Genomic DNA, 20,614 nt, shown 5'->3' with positions numbered 1-20,614 from the left:
TGGTTTGAGGTCTCTTCACCCAGTAGAGACTTCAATAAATAACGAATTTATTGTTGCAAATAAAACAAGCCTGGAATTTGATTGTCCCTGGCGAAGCTGCTCAAGCCAGACCTGACAGAGCACCTGGCTCACTCCTGCTCTGCGTTGATACAATAAACCCATCACAGGGCTGCTTCTGATGGAATTTAAAGCCTGTTGGCCTCCAGTGGAAAATTCCTTGGAGGAAGGGCAGGGTGAGGGGCTGGCAGGCTGGAAGTGCTCAAAAACAGGGATATCACTGGTGTGACAGGGAATGGATCAACAAAACCCCAAATTCCCAAAGTCTGGCTGAGCTCCTCCAGCCCTCAGCATCTTCTGGCTCTGGGAAAGGTGTGGGTACCAAGATGCTCCTGGAGATGCTGATTTTAAAGCTAAATATTTTTAGGAATGTCTTGGTGTAGGGATCTGCTCTGGTTTTGTTGTTATGGGGTTGAGCCTTTGTCCTGAGCACTCCCCTTCAGGTTGAAATTTCCCTTATAGATATTCTCATTTCAGCATGGCCCCCTTCTTACTTTGATATTCCTGAAAGATTTTCTTTAAAGGTATCCTGAATAAAATCATGGAATGGCCTGGGTTGGGAGAGACCTTAAATTCCTCTAATTCCAACCCCCTGTGAAACCCTTTTGTTGCGACCTTCACTGGTTGCTTAAAAAAGAATTTACCTGACCAAGATTATTGAGCATGGGATGATGACCAATATGGGTTTCCTGGAAAGCCCAGCTCATTTAAGAATTAATTGATTAGGGCAAAATTACCTGCTGGGGAAGGCTCCTGCAGACTTTTTAACCTTGGAGGGAAATTGTGTGGGGGTGGGACTGCTCAGCACTGCTCAGACCCTGTTCAGTGGCTCCAAGCTGGGCAGCAAGGGGGGGAATTCTGACCACCTCGATTTTCCTTTTCTGATCCAAGATATCCCAGCAGGTTTTCCTGCCTGTTGCCTCTGTTCCCACCCATCCCAGCAGGCACCCAAAATCACTGGCCTTGACTGGGAAGAGTCAAGGGGTGGTGAGGAACATCCTGGGGTGCATTGGCTGCTCCTTCCAGGTCCTGCAAGGCCCTGGGGTTTGGCTCCAAGGAGCTCAGCAGGAACTTCCGGGACCTTGCTGTCCCCAAGGGTGGTGGCCCTGGTTCTGGCCTTGGTGGCCGTGCCTGTGCAGAGCCAGGAGATTTGCAGAACCCTCAGCTGGGGGTGAGGGTGGGAAAGGAGCCAAAGGTGGGAAATGGCCCTGGGGAATACAAAGAGCTTTGGGAAGAGCTCTGGGTGTCTTCTGGAAGAGACGGGTGTGACGATGCAGCTGTCACTTGTCACCCGGGGTCCTTTGCACCTCGGGGTGGCACCGACCAGCGCCGCTCTGACCTTCCCTCCTTCCCTGTGTCCCTCAGGACCACATTCCAGTACCCTACCAGCCAGATTCCAGCAGCAACCCCTCGTCCACCACGTCGTCCACGCCATCCTCGCCGGCCCCGCCGCTGCCGCCCAGCGCCACCCCCCCGTCCCCCCTGCACCCGTCCCCGCAGTGCCCGCGCCAGCAGAAGCAGTTCAACCTGCCAGGTACTGCCACCCCTTCCCCATGTCCCCATCTGTCCCCTGCGAGGGATTCGTGTCCTGGGGTGTCCTTGGGATGTGGATCAGTTCTGCCTAATTCCCTGCCTGGGCTCTGGGATCGGGAGAAGGTGGAAGTAGAAATGGGGAGAAAAGATGAGTTTAGGGTAATTCAGGCTGGGAGTCTCTGGTCAAACCTCCTGCTTGGAGAAAGGTCAGAGCTCCAGGCTTGATCCAGTCTTGGAATCCTCCATGGTTGGAGCCAGCCCAGCTTCTGCTGCTCTTGAGGCTACAGAACTTTCCAGGCATGGATTTTCCATGGCATTTCTCCTCAGGTGCAAACACAAACCAGGGGCTGACCCTGGTCATTGACGTGACCCCACCGTGGTTTTGGGGTGATGGGTCCCCAACAGGTTGGCAGCCTGTGTGGGGTGACAGACGATTCTGGGGCTGTCTGATGTGGTTTGTCCCATGGAATCTGGGATCCATCCTCTGGGAGCTTCACCTCTTCAGGGATGGTGGGGGAGGCAGGGAGGTGGTGGTGGCTGCAGGACACGCAAGTTATGGAAGACGGCCCAAAAAGCTCCTCCTAGGCTGAGGATCTATCAAAGCCTGTCCCAGCGTGTCTGCTTTCCTTCGGGATGTCCTGCTGCTCCGGGAAAGGTCCCTTCCAGGAGGGAATGGCTCAGCATCACTCCTGGAAATGTCCACTTGCTCCCAAAATAGAGCTGGTGAGGGGAGAGGAGATCTCTGGGATGCTGGAGTGCTCCTGGCTGTCCTGGTGGCTCTGCTTGATCCACGACCTCTTTGCTGCAGCAGCTGGAAGGTTGGGGTCTTTCCTGCACCCTCAAAATCCCAGGATAAAGGAAAGGAAAGGGAAGGAGGAAGGCTTGCTTCTCCAGAGGAACCAGGCAGAATCTTCATGATCTGCTGTGGTGCTTCCATCCTGACAAGCCTTCAACCAGAGAGGAGGATGATGATGAGGAGGAAGTTGCCTGTCAGAATCCATCACAACAACATCAAACACTTCCAAAATCTGGGAAAACCCCCCAGTAGCCAAGCACCCATCATGTCCTCGTGTGCCTGGAGAGGCGGCAGTCCTTTGGAGCACCTGGGATTCAGTCAGGATCTTGGAATGGCACCAGGAAAACAGCAGAGCAGGTGGGAGGAAGCCCTGAGCACTCCCAGGAATGCTGTGGCCCATCCATAGGGTCAGGATTTCACCCGGCACAGCCCCGGAGCCTCCAAGATCCAGGAGGAGATGGCACTGGTTCTGTGCTGGTGTGACCCAGTGCGAGGAGTTCTTCCAGAGCCAAAGTATCCCGGTGTCTCGGCATCCCAATCTGGGCCTGGCCCGGTTCTGGGGGATCCAGCCTTCGGTAGCCCAATCATGGGTCACTTCTGGAGCAGGGACAGCCTATGGGGCTTCTTGGGATGTTATGTCTTGAGTTTAAAGCAGAAACCATGGATTTCACCCCTCTTCTGGGGAGCTGGGACACATTCCCAGCCGGCAGGGCAGGATCAGACCCTGGCAGCTCTGGGGGTGTTTGCTCCCTGTTTTATAACCACGAGGAGCAGAATGGGATCCATAGCAGGACTTACCCTGCTTTCATCTTCCCAGCCAGGAATAGTTCTGTGGTTTATCCCATCAAGGTGGTCATCTCAGGGATTAGGATTTGAGCTTGGAAGTTGTGACACGGTGACCTTCTCCTGCTGGAATTACCTCCCAGGCTCCTTTGATGTTGGCTCAGGTCCTGCTGCAGGGCTGAGGTCAGACTTTGGAGTCTCCAAGATGGAGAGGGGAGGCTGAGGGATGGCCCTTGGGGTCTTGGAGATAAGAAGGTGACTTCTGAGCTGGTGCCAACCTCTGGTGGCCTCAGAAGCTCCAAGCGCTTTGCATCCATGACCTGCCTGCCCATGGAATGGGATCAGTCCTTGTGCTGGAGATGGGAGCCAGCGGATGTTCCCAACACCCAGAGCCATTCCGACCTCTGGCTTTGGACAGTGGCTCCTGGGACTCCTTCCAGGAAGGACACGGCTCCAAGGCAAGGGAAAAAAGGATGGAATGTGGCCCAAATGGGCAGCAGTTCCAAACCCATCGCTTGGTGTCCCCATGATGCCAAGAGGTTCCCAAATTCCACTTGAGGACCGGCAGTCCTGCTGGCAAAGTGGGGTTCAAACCCCACCAGTGACTTCATGGATGGCATCAACCCTCTCCAAACGGTGCAGAGGAGTAGATGTGGGGCGGGAAATCAAGTTAGAATCCAGCAAAAGTCTTCATTTTTTGGCCTGGGCATTCTATGTGCCATTTTGGAATATGGAATATTCCAGATGGGGATACGGAAGTGGGAAAGGTTGGATCACACAGGAGGGAGTCACACGACTGGGGTTGGGGTTTCCTGGTGAAGAACCACTGAAGGTTGGAGCTTTTCCAGCCCCACAGGTCAATACTGAAGCCTTTTCCCTCTTTTCCAGCCTCCCATTACTACAAGTACAAGCAGCAGTTCATTTTCCCAGGTAAGGCTCTTGGGAAGTTTTTCCTTGGATGCTGGAATTTCTCCTGGTGGGGATGGGTGCATGGCCGGCTTTCCAAACCCCTGGATTTGTGCTGGGATGGGATTTCTCCTCAGAGCTCAGATGCTGCAGGGTTGGGTGGCCCTAAGTGACACCCAGCCCTGCTCGGGTGTCACTAAATTGGAGCTGTGGGTTTAATTAACCCCGGTGGGGTTTAATTGCCTTGGCTGCCCCCAGAGGTTTCTGACTCCTCTCTCTCGTTCCCAGATGTGGTGCCTGAGACGCCGACCCGAGCCCCGCAGGTCGTCCTGCACCCCGTCACCTCCAACCCCATGTGAGTGGCTCCCCCTTCCCACCCCCTTCCCTCTGCACCCCAAATCCTCCAGGCACCCATGGGTGCTCCCCTGCCCTCGGGGGCTCACGTGGTTCTGGTGAGACCCCGGAGCTCTGGAAGGTTGAGAAGGAGGGCAGGGGGTTCATTAATAACCCACAGCTCTTCCATGTTCGGGGAAAAAAAAAGTAAATGGATTTCAGTCCAAAAAGCCCAAGCCTAAGGGATTAATTAAATTGCAATTAAATTAAAAGCAGATAACCGGGATACCTTTACCACTTCCAATGTCTTCAAGCCAAATAAACTTTGGGCTGAAAGTTTGTCAAAGCAGCATCTAATCAGTGTTAGAGCCATTCCTCCCCAGCAGGTTGGGCCCAAATCCATCATTCCTTGATGTCCTGGAGCCTGTGCTGCTCCAGCGGCGACGTTCCACTGCTGTGTCCTTCCTGATCCTTCCTCTAAAAGCCATTTTTGAAGGATTTCACAAGCCAGGGGTTCAAGGGGTCAGTTCTGGCCCCAGTTTGAGGCTGGCTCCTCCACACTCTCCAAATTCCACTGGGGATCCAGTGAAACAAAGGGTGGAACCACCATTCCTTGGGAATTCCTGGAAAAATGGTGAAGTCAAAGCCTTCTCTTTCCCCCCTTCCAAAAGGAAGATGTCAAGACATAGGATTTTTGGAGGGGAAGAACTTTCAGTATCCAAAATCTGTGATTCCCTCTGACTCCCCCCTCACTGAAAACATCCCATGGGAGCCATCCTGGGCTTGGCTGGGTGAAACATCTCTGGATCCTCGGGAGACGGGAATTCGTGTTTGGGATAGTGACGAGGAGCTGCTCCAGCAAACCACCCATCCATGGAGATGTTTTGCAGGCACCTGGGCTTCCCAAGCTGCTCAGAGTGCCAGGATTGACTCCTTTTGTGATGTGTAGCATCCTGGGATTTATAGTCTTTAGTGGCCGTGGAGTGGGATAAGACTTGCAGGATTGCCGTGTAGCAGAATTCCCCTGGGAAGGGATTTTGTTATTTATTGATTAATAATAATAATAATTTCTAATATATTTTTATGATATTTGAAACCATCTGAGCTGTCCCAGCTGATCCCTCACTCAGAATTTCCCCGATTCCCTGTTAATTGTCAGGAGCAGCGAGACCCCAGTCTTGGACCTGGGGGTGGGAGGTGCTAAGTGAGCAGGGAAGGAAAAGAACTGGAAAACCAGACAGATTCGGATGCTCTCCTGAAGGGAGAGGATCTTTGAACCCTCCACTTCTCCAAAATGATTGAAAAATGCATTTTCTTTCCTTCTGTCTTCCTGCTTTGGCTGGTGTTGGTAGTGGAGAAATCTTAGAAATCCCTGAAAAGGCCTCGAGTGTGGTCAGAGCCTGGGGGATTAAATCCGTCCCTTTCCCTGGGTTAGCGACACCTTCTTCCCTCTGATCCCTTCACCCCCGGGGCAGGAAGAGGCACTACTCCCCAAATCCCGGTGTTTTTCCATGGTGTTAATTCCGTAATTCTTTTAACAGCCTGGAAGGAAACCCATTGCTTCAAATTGAAGTGGAGCCCACCTCGGAGGTGAGACAGCTCCTGTGCTTAATGGGCCTTGGTTTTAGGGATGTCCTGGGGCACATTTCCTAGGAAATGGAGACATTTCCCATCTGCACAGTGGAATTGCTGATAATTGAATTAAAGTCCAGGCATCCGTGTCCCCGCCCTGTGGAGAGGGACCCTCCTGGGCTTCCAGTTTGGAATTCAATGAGGTGTTTTCAGGATGCATTAAAAATGCAGTGGAAGGGAAGGAGGGGAGAGGGAAGATGAGGATGGATCTTTTAAAGGGTGTTGTAAATCCTGTAGGAAGTCTAAATGGACCATCAAGGGGTCTGGGAATAAAGGGAATTAACGGAGCACAGCCCAGCCAGGGGAGGATGAAACTGTTTTAAGAAAAATGAAGTAAATCTCTGATGTGTCACAATCTTAAATTTAACCCCGGGGTAAATAAATGGCTCCACTGGGAAGTGCTGAGTCCCCAGCTCTGGGAGGATTTAAAGCCCTGTGGATGTGGCACTTGGGGACGTGGGTTTGTGGTGGCCTTGGCCATGCTGGGGAAGGGCTGGAGTCAATCTCAGAGAGCTTTCCCAACCAAAAGGATTCCATGTTTCTATGAAAACCTGGGATTCTCCCAACTTTGCCTAGAACGGGGCTGCTCCTGCCTGGTTCCTCTGGGTCTGAGTGGGATCAGTGGGGTTTCTTCCACAGTTTTTTCCCCTCTTCCATTGTTCCCAATGCTCTTTGCCTGCCACAGAACGAGGAAGGCGCCGAGGAGGTGCAGGAGTCCGAGGACGACTTTGAGGAAATGAACCTCTCGCTGCTCTCCGCGCGCAACTTCCCGCGCAAGGCCAGCCAGACCAGCATCTTCCTGCAGGAGTGGGACATCCCCTTCGAGCAGCTGGAGATCGGGGAGCTGATCGGGAAGGGCCGCTTCGGGCAGGTGTTCCACGGGCGCTGGCACGGGGAGGTGGCCATTCGCCTCATCGACATCGAGCGCGACAACGAGGACCAGCTCAAGGCCTTCAAGAGGGAGGTCATGGCCTACAGGCAGACCCGGCACGAGAACGTGGTGCTCTTCATGGGGGCCTGCATGAGCCCTCCCCACCTCGCCATCATCACCAGGTTGGAACAGTTTTTTTCTGTCCAAAGAATTGTTTTCCCTGGCCGAAAATTCGGTTTTTCCCCCCCGTGGTTTCTTCCTCCAGTTCAACGCTGTGGCTGGGCTGAGTTTCCTGCCCTAAGGAAGGGATGTTCTCCATGTGCAGGATCCGTGCTCTCCGTGTGCTGCGGTTTGTGGTGTGGAGGATACAGCAAATCCAAAAGTCTGTCCAGGCAGGTCATTCTTCTGTAGGAGGGGAGCTCCGGACAGGAATGGTTTGTTTTATCCAGGGCCAGGAAACGTCATGGAATCATGGAACGGTTTGGATTGGGTTGGGAGGGATCTTCAAGCCCACCCATGGGCAGGGACACGTTCCACTGTCCCAGGTTATTCCACCCTGGCCTTGGGCACTGCCAGGGATCCAGGGGCAGCCCCAGCTGCTCTGGGCACCCTGTGCCAGGGCCTGCCCACCCTGCCAGGGAACAATTCCTGCCCAATATCCCATCCATCCCTGCCCTCTGGCAGTGGAAGCCATTCCCTGTGTCCTGTCCCTCCATCCCTTGTCCCCAGTCCCTCTCCAGCTCTCCTGGAGCCCCTTTAGGCTCTGGAAGGCTGGGAGGCTCCTTGTAGTTGTCAGGGGAGCAATTTGGGGTTTGGGGGCTCCCAGACCACCCAACACCTCCACAGCTTTCTTGGTCTCAAGGCATTCCCAAAAACCTGCCCTCACCCCCATTCCCAATGGGAATGCAGCACTGAGTCTCCCAGTGTAATTCATGCTTGGCTGGGCAAAAAATCCCACCTGGCCTGGAGGCAAAGAGGCTGCAAGTGCTCCCAGAGCAGCTGTTGTCATGGGAAATCCATTTATTCCAGGGAATTCCATGATTTCCTTCACCTCCAGACCATGCTTTCAGCCATGGACATGGTCCTGCTTTTAATCCCACCCTGGGGGTTTTTTTCCCAGAGAAGTTTCCCCAAGGTGAGGTTGAATTTTCCTCCTGGCAGCATTTCAAAAAGCAGTGGAATGGCACCGCTTCCAACCGCCACCAGTGATGAAATATTGCATCATCTTTTCCTCACATCCCTAATTTTCCCTTGAGAGTGGCGCCTCCCAGTCCCTGATCCCAGATGGGGTGGCTCTGCAGGTGCTCTGCTCCCTCTTTGTCCAAAACAATGGGATTTCACCCCAAATTTGTGTTACCTCACGCCTTGCTCCCTGCTCTGGTGGGTTCATGGGTTGCGTTTGCCTTGGGGGTTTCATCCTCTGGGGTCAGGGTGACCCCAAAGCGGGGCCGGCTCTCCCCAGCTGGCAACTGGAAAAACGACGCCTTTTATTCAGGACCAAAAATGAGCCATCTGGGGAAAATTCCGCAGCATTTCCATCTATTGGGTAGCTCCGGGCCAAAAGCTTTTTGGAAAAGTGTGCAAACACATGTATTGATGGATGAGTCAGAGCCCCCATCCGTGTGTTACACCGCGTTCCCAAAGGAAAAGGCGGCGGCTCCATCCCGCTCGCGCTCCCTCTGCAGCCCCCCTTTGCTCGGCTTTTCAGAGCTTTTCAACAGCAAAACCTGGGAAATGTATTCCTTGATTTTCTTTTTTTATGTTTTTTTTTTTTCTTTTGAGCCATGGAATGTTTTCCTCTGCCATTTTCTATTCGAATGGGTCTTTCTATAAAAGCAGAAAGGTGCCATTTTTGACAGTTGGACAAAATCAGTCTGCGTGCTGCTGCAGCCTGGTGCATTAATGGGAGGAACGTGGAGCTCTGCTCGTCCTGTTCCTCTTCCAGCTGTGCTTGGTCCTGTTTTTGAAGATCAAAATGCAAATTTATTAAATTGCCCAAAATATAACCCAAGCTCACAACACTTCCAGGCATCGCTTGTTTGTTCCTACAACCCTCTCTTATCTGCATCCTTTGATAGCTGAACCAATATCAGCTTTAAACCGAAGGACGGCAGGGTTTGATGGGATTTTGGGCAGGAATTGTTCCCTGGCAGGGTGGGCAGGCCCTGGCACAGGGTGCCCAGAGCAGCTGTGGCTGCCCCTGGAACCCTGGCAGTGTCCAAGACCAGGTTGGATGGGGTTTGGATCAACCTGGGATGGTGGAAGGTGTTCCATGTGCAATGGGATGGGATTTAAGGTCCTTTCCATCCCAAACCATTCCATGAGAACTTTACAATTGCAGCTGGCAACCTGTTTGATTTCTCCTGTTGGGATTTGTGGGCTGCAGGAAAACCGATGGGGCTCAGCTCAGTCTCAGGGAATTTTGGGAAGCTCAGGGCTGTGTGAGTACAACTCCCATAGCCCAGAGGGAACTGTGACACAGTATTCCTGTTTTGAGGATTCCTGCTGGGCTCTGCTCTGCTGTTCCGTGACAGCACAGGAATCACAGGATTTTGGAACAGTTTGGGTTGGAAGAGAATTTAAAGCTCATCCTATCCCACTCCTTCCATGGACAGGAACACCTTTCACTATCCCAGGTTGCTCCAAGCCCCATCCAACCTTCTTTGGACACTTCCCGGGATCCAGGGGCAGCCCCAGCTGCTCTGGGCATCCTGTGCTTCCCCACCCTCACTGTGGAAAACTTTTCATTATCTAATCTCATCTCATCTCATCTAGTTTGATCTAATCCGTATGTCCAAGGATGCTTCCTTGTTCTTGTGCTGGCGCTCCTTGTCTGGTTGATCCTTGGCTGAATGTTTTTGGGAAGCCTCCTGTGGGGAAAAGCCTTCTCACCACGTGGAGTTTTGCCTCCCATCCACATTTCAGGGTTTTCTTAAGGGATGTGACATCCCTGGGGGGATTTTCTGCCGTGGGAGCTGCTGCTCGTGTGTTGTAGGGAATGAGGGAAGAGGACAATGTGGCCTGGGTGGGAATGGTCCAGGATATTGGGAATGGTCCAGGAGGTGGCACCGGGGGAGCATCGCTCTTCCAACAGGACTTTCCCAAAGGGACCCAAGTTTTCCTGGTGGGTTTATGGGAATATCTTTAAACCAGGCTTTGCTTGGAGTGGGGGAAAATAATTTCCAGCTGCCTGAAGATTGGATTATGGCTAAAAAACCCAGGATATCAGGATTTCCTCACCCTCCCTGTGCCCATTCCCAGGGCAGGACTTCCTGCTTGTGGAAAAGGCCACTTTTCTTCTGGGAGCCCACAAGTGGCCACTCGAGGCCGTTTTTTCCACAAAATCCCAGCAATTCCTTGTAGTTGTTACAGAAATCTCCGTTTCCCTGCACGTCTGGGAGCAGCTGCGTGTCCCTGGGAAGGGGCTTCACCACGTCGTGCCACCGGCGCTGCCGGAAGGGGGTTATTTATAGCTGGGTTTATTTTTACTTTTCCCCATCCCGACGTTTTCCTTCCTGATTGCCTGTGATATTCAGGGATCGTCTCATTAGCAGAAAGAAATTTCCCCATCCAAACAGCACGGCCCACGGGGAAAAAAACAAGAGGGGAAACTGAGGCAGCAGCTGGCTGAGGGTGGGATGGTTTGGGTTAAAAATCTGATTTTCCCTATATTAACCATTTTTAGGGATAAATGGGATCAGCACTGTTTAATCTCTTCATTAATAACAAGAACAGTGGGATGGAGGCTGGAAAAGAGAAGGCTCCAGGAACACCTCAGAGCCCTTTCCAGAGCCTAAAGTCATTTCAAGAGAGCTGGAGAGGGACTGTGGACAAGGGATGGAGGGACAGGACACAGGGAATGGCTGCCACTGCCAGAGGGCAGGGATGGATGGGATATTGGGCAGGAATTGTTCCCTGGGAGGTTGAGGAGGGGCTGGGATGGAATTCCCAGAGCAGCTGTATCCACTCCATCCCTGGCAGTGCCCAAGGCCAGGCTGGGCAGGGTTTGGAGCCCCCTGGGACAGTGGAAGGTGCCTCTGTCTATGGCAGGGGTGGCACTGGATGGGCTTGAAGCTCCCTTCCCACCCAAACCATTCCATGATTCCCGATTTGCCTCCTAACGCGACAGAAAAGCAGAAATCCAGCATTTTTCAGCAGTGGGAGGTGGCGAGCGCAAGGAGCGGTTCCATCAGAGCTGCTAATGGGTTTTCTCTTGGGTAATGAGCGCTGGGGACAATTAACATCCATCTTAATTAGTCTGGAGCAGGAGCGGGTGCGAGCCTTGGTGCTTTGAGCGCTGCTTAACGGATGGCGGGAAACGGCAGCGAAATCCTCGGCTGGATGGGAATGAAAGGGCTGGAAAAACTCCCTGTTTGGAGGAATAACGAGCTGGTTTTGCTGGTGGGGGACGTGACAAAGCCAGGCCTGGGTGACCTCAGCTCCTTGGGGCTCCTGGTCCTGGCCCCTGGAGCAGGAACAGAGGTAAAGCCTCTGCCACCCTCGGGGGCCTTCCAAGGAAAAAGTCCTTTCCTAATCCTGCTCAAATGGCTCCAGCCACCCATGGAAGCAGAAACTCCCACGTTTTACAGCTCTGGGTGTTCCTCCTGAGGAAAAAAAATAAAGTGGGGTGGGATTTGAATGCTTATGGATGCTTCCCAAAGCTCCAGGTGCTCGTTAAATCCGTCATGGAAGCAGGGGATCAGCGCACTGCACACAGCTTCCTGGGGCTCCTGTTGGTTGGGAATGTTTTCTGGGAGAAGGGAGCGAGGTTATCCAGTCTGGGAGAAGATTTGAGCTGGAGTTTGAGCTCATGCTGGCTTGTGAGGGGGGGTTTGGTGCAGCTTTTCCAAGATTCCTTGGGGTTTTAGTCAGAAGCTCCAACGTGGCTCTTGGAGCTTGTGCAAGGAGTCTGGGATTTGCTGCCTGGGATGCTCCGGGCTGGGTTTTGACCCCTCTCTTGTCGTGCCAGGGTGATTTCAACTTTCCAGGGTGCCCCTGGTGATGCCACCAGGGCTGTGTGGCCCTGATTTATGTCCCTGCTGGGAAGACCGAGGAGAACACTGAGCAGCATTAGGAATTAACCTGACCTTGGCAGAACTGTGTAAAGAGAATTAATTTGTCGAAGGTCCCTTTGGAGCAGAGGAACTTGGAATGTTTGTGCTGGAGAGGGAGCATCTCCTAAACCCTTCCCTGGAGCTGGTGGTGGTGGGGGGGTGAAGATAAACCCAGTCCCTGTCCTTACCTGAGATAGCAAAGATGAAATGAGAATTTGCTCTTTTTTCTCTGTGGAAAACAGGTTTTAATGACAGGAACACATTCCCTGGCACTAATTAATAGGGAAGGCATGAGAGCGAGGGATGGGCAGCATATCCAAGGCACTTCAGCTGTTTATTCATGGATAACTTCAGTGCATGGACTAACTATTGGGGTTTACTTTGATTTTAGAGTAGATTTCCATGCTGGATTTTGCCAATATTTAATGTTTGGCCCTGCTGCTGGGAGGAACAAGCCCTTCACAAGGGATGCTCTCCCATCCCTGGAATTTGTTCCCGGTGAGCACGGAGGAGCTCTGGACAAAGCTCATCTTTAAACTCTCGGCTCTTCGAGCCTCTCCCAGTGCCAGATCTCCTGACATTTACAGGCACAGCCCAGCTGGGGAGGATTTGGGGCTTGTAAATCGTAATGCTCAGGAAGCTGGGGATGTTTAACCTGATTTGAAGGATGGGAAGGAAGGAGAAGGGTGGAAATCATGGCACTTAAGATGGAACAGATTGGGGGGTCTGGTTTTTCCCTCTGGATGCTCCCTGGTGCTTGCAGCCGGTTCCCTCTTCCCTCCAGGGCATCCAAATTGTCCTTTGAGCTTTAACAAAGCACAAATTGAAGGAAGAACAAAGTCAGGTGGGATGGAGCCCTGGGCAGCCTGAGTGACATCACTGCCCATGGTGAGGGGTGGAATTGAGAGGATCTTTAAGGGCTCTTCCAACCCAAACCGTGTCAGGAGTCTATGAAATTGGATTTTTCTCCTCAATGGGCTTAAAATGAATCCTCCAAGATTTCCCTCCTGCACAGGGAATCGAAGGAGAGACCCCAAATCCTGTTCAGTGGGAAGGGAAACTGAGGCACAGAGTTTCTACCTTGTTTTCCTCCGTGCCAGGCTGGAGCTGCGCTGGCAGGACACAGGGAATGGCTTTCCATGTGCAGAGGGCAGGCTTAGATGGGATTTTGGGAAGAGATTCTTTCCTGTGAGGCCTTGGTACAGGCTGCCCCACACCTGGAAGTGTTCCAGGCCAGGTTGGATGGGGTTTGGAGCAGCCTGGGATAGTGGAAGCTGTCCCTGCTCATGGCAGGTGGTGCGATGAGATCATCTTTAAGGTCCTTTCCCACTCAAACCATTCCATGATTCTCTGGTCCTGGAGCGTTTCCAAAGTGCCTTTCAGCTCCTGCCCTCCTCTCCCTGCTCCTGTGTGTATTTTGGGAAGGGAAGCCGAATTCCTGCCTCCCCTAACCCCAAACACTCACTTTGGGAGCCGGACCCTTCTTCTCTGCCTCTGTTATTTTCCCTTTTCCTACTTTTCCGCCACATTCCCTTCCCTGGCAGCTAAATAATGGAGCTCGTAGATCATATAATAAATAGGGATCGACTTCATGCCAGGCGTGGGATCAGAATGGATTGACCCTTGGGAATACACTCCCTCCCAATCGATGCCAGGCCATCAGGCCGGATAAATCTTGATAACGACGGACAGCGGGAAAGTCGATACGCGGATTAATACAAACATTAAACCTGGATTTCTCTTCCACCGGCAGACAGCAGCTTGGGGAGGGGCCTGGAATATCCTGAGCCAAGAGGATGGTTGGGAATGGGGAAAAGCAGCAGTTTGATCCTCTGTGTTTGATGTGGAAACATCAGGGCTGGCTGAGCTTTTCGTACCCACTGGAGCATCAAATCCCTGCCGGCGGCTGCTCCTTAACGTGGAGGATGCTCCAGGGGGAAGTTTTCCTTTGTGTTTAAGAGTGTTTCCAAATGCCATGGAAATATTGCTGGTTTGGCCCTGATTTCTCCGGGGAAAGTGCTTAACACAGCGGGATTCGCTTTGCTGGAGAGGAAGGGATTTCAGGAAATGCCTTTGACTAAGTGCCCCGCTGAGAGATGGTCCCAAAAAGTCCTTCCGCTCGTGCCAGCTCTTCCCGTCCCTTTTGAGTGACATCCCAGCATCATTCCTGGTTTTTTTCAAGCATCCTCAATGCCTGGGATCCTCTTTGGGACAGACTAGGGCTGCCTGTGGGGGATCCATGTGCTGGCACCCTGCCTAGCCAAAGAAACAGATCCTTCCTGTGACCCGCAGCATTAATTTTTATTGATAATAATCATTATTACTATTTCAAAGTGGAGCAGGGTTACAGGGGAAGCAGCTGGCTCTACCCAAAGTTCCTTTCCTTTCTCCAAATGGGTTTTTAAAAAAATTTCTTTTCCTTCCTGAAGTTCCAAGAAGCCAGAGGAGCAGGGTGCAGAGAATATATCAGAGACGAGGAGGTTGAGGCGCCTCCGTTCATCCCTGTGCACCCAACCCTCCCGCTCCGAGCCCATTCTGAGCGCGTCCCTTCCAAAGGCAGCGAGTGGCACCTGGAGCACGGAGTTTTTTCGGATGACTTGTTTGCAAGCCTGGCTTTAGCTAAGCCCCGGGGGCTGCTTTGCATTCACCTGGCTCCGAGCTCTTCTCCCCGCAGCTGGAGAAGAGCTCGTCTCCTCTATTTCCTCCAAATAAAAATGCATGGAGTTGGCTTTTTCCAAAGGACTTGTTTTTTTCCGAGGCAACGAGAGAGTTGGAGCTACTTTTCGGGGAGGCTGATCCCCCTCCTCCTCCTTTCCTCCTCCTCCTCCTCCTCCTCCTGCAGCCCTTGTGGTTTGGCTGCAGTTATCTCGCGTGCCAGCTGCCGGCAGGAAAATTTTGCTGCCTAAGTAATATCCATCAAAACCCGGTGCTTCCATCGGCTGGCGATAGCGGGATGAGGGGAGCGTTGGCTCTCCAGGGCTCTTCTGTTTCCTCCTGCGGGTTTGGCTCTGCAGAGGCTCCTCCGTGAGGAGCAGGAGGGTCTCTCCCATCTCCGGGCTGGGGATATGGGCTCTGCTTGAAATGGCAGGAATTGAATTCCCTGGCTTCCCTTTGGGGTTGCTTGTTCATTTGGAAATGGGGTTGGGTGGGATGAGTGTTTCCAGCCTGGAGAGGCTGGGATCTGCTGGATGCTGGTGCTCAGCCCTTTTTTGGCACAGAGTTTTGGCTGCTGCTCCCATAGAACCACAGAGTTGTTTTGATTGGAAAAGATCCTTAAGATCGTCAATTCCCAAACCTCAGCACTGCCAAGGCCACCACTGATCCACTTCCCCAAGTGCCACATCCTCTCTTAAATCCTCCAGGGATGTTCCAGGGCTTGTCAACCCTTTCAGTGAATAAATTTTCCCTCAGATCCTAGTTTTTCCTCCCTGGTCATAGCGTTTGGATGTAGAGGAATTTCAGGCTGGATGCTGCCGCTGTTCGCTCTGGCATTGGCAGGAAATCAAGGGGGCGAAATTCCTTATCCATGTAGAGGAAAATAAAACCTTGGGATAAAAATGAACCCAAAGCTCTCCCTTTGCTGCTCTTCCAGCCTCGTTCAATTTTCCTTTCTTTGAAACACCTCAGGAGCTGTTGAATTCCAAAAACACCATTGCCAATATTGGCTTGTTTTTCGCTTTTTCCCAATATATGGGAACAGCTGGAAAACTTCCAAAATAAGTCAGGAATGTGCCGGAATGTGCAGAGCTCCTTCTTTCCCTCTCTGGTCCTGCTCAAATGAAATCAAATAAGTCCCGGCTCAGTGGTTCCTGTTGCTGTTTCTTTCTTAACATTCCCCAAAGGTCCCTTTTTCCATGAAAATCTCAAAGTGGGTAAACTGCTGGGAAATGTGGGAGCATCCAAGCATCCTTTGCCGTGTCTTTCCTCCAGCACAGATGTAACCTGGGAGCAGAGGTATTTTTATATTAAAGCATTTTTTATTAATTCCCCACCTCGCTCTCTTCTCCAGTGTCTCCCCTGGGTCTGTAGTGCTGACTGTCTCCATGGTATCCGAGCTGCTTCCCTATAAATCCATATCCCAGCAAGGAATGAACTTCCCGGGGTCTGGCATTTATCACCTCTTTAATTGAACGGGCGTTTGTGTGGATGGGAAGAGGGAAGGGAAGCACAAAGCTCCTGGAGTGATGGAATCCACCCTGCTACTGCCAGGCCGTTGGCTCGGCTAACGATCCCTGCTCCTGAGCGGCAGTCAGGATGGAATCTCCATCAGTGCTGGCCATGAAGGTAGCATGGTGGCCACCAGTATAGAGGTGGTGGTCATCAATGTAGAGGTGGTGGCCATCAGTGTAGAGACAATGACCATCAGTGTAGAGGCGATGGTCACCAGTCCAGAGATGGTGGCCATCAAGGTAACGATGTGGTCGTCAAGGTAGAGGTGATGGCCACCAGTGTAAAGACAATGACCATCAGTGTAGACTTGATGACCACCAGTATAGAGGTGCTGGCCGTCAAGGTAGATGGCCATTGGCCATTGGCGGTGGTGGCTGTCCATGTAGAGGTGTTGGCCACCAGTGTAGAGACAATGACCATCAGTGTAGACTTGATGACCATTACTGCAGAGGTGGTGGCCATCAAGGTAGATGGCCATTGGAGGTGGTGGCTGTCCATGTAGAGGTGTTGGCCACCAGTGTAGGAGCAATGGCCATCAATGCACAGACAATGACCATCACTTTAGAGGTGATGGTCACCAGGACAGAGGTGGTGGCCATCAAGGTACAGGTGTGGCCATCAAGGTAGAAGTGTTTGCCACCAGTTTAGGAGCAAGGGCCATCAATGCACAGACAGTGACCATCAGGGTGGAGGTGTTGGCCACCAGTGCAGAGCTGATGACCATCAGTATTGCAGAGAGGGGTAAAAACCCCCGAAGGATGGAAGATGGATGAGGCTGTTTTCCCATGGAACAGCAAAAACTCCCAGAGGCAGCGCTCCAGCTCTTCCTCCCTCATCCCAAATTGTTCCTCTGCGAGCCGCCTTGGCTCTGCTCCCACTGCCGATGTCTCCAGCCCACGTTGGGAATGCAGTGTTTATAAAGCAATTTGGGATTTGGCTTGCTTGGCTGAACACTTCAAAAACTCATTTTGAATTGAGAGTGGCATCTGCAGCAGGATGGGGCCAGGCCTGTCCTGATGCTGGGAAAGGCACCGGAATGCAGATGTGCCATGGGATGAGGCGCACTCCTGAGGACTCCCAGAAGGATCTCTGCATCTGTCCCAGCCACCCCTCGGCTCTGGATGGCGTTGGGTCACCTCGTGGCACTGGGGCACGTGTCATCAACCCGCTCTGCTGCCAGGTGGCACGGAGAAGTTTGGGAGAAGAAGACAAGAATTCCTTACGAATTTTCACCTCAGCGCTGAATAACCCAGGATCCATCTGAAGATGCAAATTATCTGCCTTGTTTTTGACGTCGAGCACAGGCATTTTGTGGCCTTGTCACCCACATCCGTGTCCCTCAAAGCCACGCTCAGCGGGGACCTCTCCAAGTGGAAAGGCAGGAGACTCGGAGCGTGCCCCGGGCGCCGCTCTTTGTCCTGCCCGAATGAGGAGCGATTGAGGAGCGAGGAGAAGCGGAATGGTTGAGCTGTGCCATGAAAAGGTTCTGCAGGTGGTGGCTGAATGGGCTCAGGTGCTGCACAAAAGGTATCAACCAGGCTTTATCTCCGCGTTGGCAGCTTCTTATCCAGCAAGAAAAGTCGGATGTGCCGGTGCGGCGGGCGCTCGGTGAATTCATTCGGAGCTGTTATTCAGCGAGGGGAGGGGAGGAGCACCTGGGCTGCTTTGATAGCTCTGCCAGGGTCTGGGGAGCAGAGGTGACAGGGACATGTCCTGGTGCCACCACCCCAGGTCTGGCTGTTCTCCTGCACCGCCTCCATCCGCTGGGAAGGATTTGGAAATCCTGTAAATGAAGTGGAAAGATGGGAATCTCACCAGCAAAGGGCTGCGAGCTCTGCTCTTGGGGTTATCTCAGCAATTCAGAGAGGCAGAAATGTGAGGATATTCCTCTAAACAACCCTTTCCTAAGAAAACAGCTGAACTTAATTCGCTTTAGGGCTGGAACCCAGCCCTGTTCCAGCCCTAATCCACTCACAGCATTTCCAGTGTCAATTTGTGACCGATTCAGATCACAGGCAACTGGCTGTCAAATGGTTTTCTCTGGGAGAAAACGTGTTTTCCGGGGGTTGGGAAGGGCTGGGGGAACTCCTGTGTGTGCAGGCAGGTCATGGAGGTGGCAAAAGGCTGTTCTGTGGCAGAGCTTAAAGCTTGCTGGGTTTATGTGGCAAATTAGCGTGGAAAAATACAGGTGGTGGAAGGACAGTTCATGTCCGTCGTTATTCCACACACTGATTCATTCCAGGCACGGAAACACAAGGATTTTATCACCAATTTCCAAGTGCTCAGATCCTAATCTCCAGCAAATTCTGATTTGACTGCAACTGAAGTGTTGCAGGAGATGCTCCAGAGGGAGCGTGTTCGTATCGCAGCTGCTTCGGGGCTAAATCCAGCTGGGATGCTTAGGGATGAGCAAGGAAAACCATCCCTGAGGAGGCATTGCTGCCCTAAATCCCAACTGTGGCTCACTTGTGTCCAGCAGGACAATTCCTAACGCTCCCAGTGAGGAAATATTTGGAAGGGCGCTGTTGTCTTTCCTAGACCCGTGGGATGTGGGATTGATCCCGTTCCTGTCTCACTGCTCGTCCTGAAAATCCTGCTCTCTGCCCATGGAGCGATGTGGAGCTTCTGGCTTAGGAGCAGGAGGATCCTTTGTATTCGTGAGCTTCTGGAGTCTGGAGTTCTTCTGGCTTTCATGGGCTCATGGAATGGTTTGGGTGGGAAGGGACCTTAAAGCCCATCCCATTCCACCCCCTGCCATGGCAGGGACACCTCCCACTGTCCCAGGCTGCTCCAAGCCTCATCCAAGGTGTTCCTGCCCATGGCAGAGGGCTGGAATTAGACGGTCCTTAAAGTCCCTTCCAACCCAAACCATTCTGTGATTCTCTTTTGTGATTCTGTGATGATTTTCACCCAAAAAGGACAAAACCTCTCCCAGGGGATGAATCCAAACCAGTGTGTGCTGGAATTCCCAGGGCAGGAGAACTGGGCGAGGGGACAGCAGCGGAATGAAACCCCGGAACTTTTAATGTGTTAACCAGAACAGAATCAAATCAACATCTGCAGCCACCAAACCTCCTTAACAAGCTGTGTGTTGGGTGTTTTATTTCCCAGGCACAGGTATCCAGTCTCATCTTTCCAAAGTTGCCTGGAATGAGCGTGGGTGGATAGAGAAAAGCAAAAAAAAAAAAGCTCTTTTTTTGTGGGCGGGAGTCGAGGCAGCAGCCACCCACGTCCTCCATTATGATATTCAAATGTCAATATATTTTTAATTGGTTTATATCCATCCCCCCTCCCCCCCAATCCAGCTGCCTTTGGTAATTAAGGCTCTGTAAATAGATTTTACTGTAATTGGTACGAGAAGGAAAATTGGAGGACATTGTGGAGTGCATGGGGTTGGGTTGGGGGATTTTTTTTCCCCTCCCTGTCTTTCCTCTTTTGACTCATTTTACATCTGTGAGCTTTGTATCCCGAGGGAGGAGGAGGAGGAGGAGGAGGAGGGAGCCACGGCCAGTTCTGCACAAAAACCTGGAAGCAGGAGGGCCAGGTGCTTTGCTCCAGGCTGGGATACAGGGAAAAGCCAGGAGCCAGCCCAAGTTGTCCCTTGTGTCACCGGGGTGGTGCCACCAGGAAACGCCAGGAGCAGTGGGAGCTCCCTCCCAGTGCCAGACTGGGAGAACCCCCAATTCCCTGTGGAATCTTCAATCTGCCTCGAGCCGAGAGGCCAAAATCTGGCCAAAATCCTGTGATGATTTACGGTTCCCTGCTTTAGAATCTGGGGCTGTTTCCCCAGGAGGGTTGGTAACTTCTCTTTCCCTTTTCCTGTTCTTCCAGCCTGTGTAAAGGACGGACTCTCTACTCCGTGGTGAGGGACGCCAAAATTGTCCTGGACGTCAACAAGACGAGGCAGATAGCACAAGAAATTGTGAAGGTACGCTCTGGTGGGGTCTGGATCCAGCAAAAAAACCGGCCAAGAGCCCACTCCAATCATTCTGGGGAGCGGGAGAGGAGCAGCCAAGGGTTCTGAGCAGGATAGAACTCCTTGGTTTTAAAATCCAAGGATTCTGAGCAGGATAGCTCTGCTTGGCTTTAAAATGCAAGGATTCTGGGCAGGATAGAATTCCTTGGTTTTAAAATCCAAGGGTTCTGAGCAGGATAGCTCTGCTTGGCTTTAAAATCCAAGGATTCTGGGTAGGATAGGATTCCTTGGTTTTAAAATCCAAGGGTTCTGAGCAGGATAGAACTCCTTGGTTTTAAATCCAGGTCTCTTTGGCCTCTCTCATGTGGCTAAACTGGGGTGGCACCAAAGATTCCATAGGATCCCCATGCTTGGGGATTATCCTGGCTGCTGCTCCTCTTCCCTGCTGGAATTTCAGGTTTTTAAATCCAGCATTGCTGCTGTGAGGGAGTTCCTGGTGGGATATTGCTCTCCTCTTGGAAAAAAAATGTCATAATCATGGAGTTCAAGAATGGTTTGAGTTG

General features: G+C 52.1%; 1 protein-coding gene across 4 annotated transcripts in view; it reads left to right on the top strand.

Moving 5' to 3' along the window:
* Nucleotides 1-20,614, top strand: part of KSR2 (kinase suppressor of ras 2) — an 81,100-nt gene that overhangs the window by 43,810 nt on the left and 16,676 nt on the right. For all 4 annotated transcript variants that reach the window (XM_086856554.1, XM_086856552.1, XM_086856555.1 and 1 more), the window contains 6 exons: nt 1,423-1,591; nt 4,058-4,099; nt 4,364-4,430; nt 5,950-5,998; nt 6,726-7,093; nt 19,967-20,063. In XM_086856554.1, the coding sequence (XP_086712680.1) occupies nt 1,423-1,591; nt 4,058-4,099; nt 4,364-4,430; nt 5,950-5,998; nt 6,726-7,093; nt 19,967-20,063 (792 nt within the window). The remainder of the gene's footprint in view (nt 1-1,422; nt 1,592-4,057; nt 4,100-4,363; nt 4,431-5,949; nt 5,999-6,725; nt 7,094-19,966; nt 20,064-20,614) is intronic.

Source organism: Cyanistes caeruleus, chromosome 18 (assembly GCF_971803275.1).
Source record: "Cyanistes caeruleus chromosome 18, bCyaCae1.hap1.1, whole genome shotgun sequence".
Lineage (NCBI taxonomy): Eukaryota > Metazoa > Chordata > Aves > Passeriformes > Paridae > Cyanistes > Cyanistes caeruleus.
Note: the sequence above shows the minus strand (reverse complement) of the source record. Positions and strands in the feature narration are given on the sequence as shown.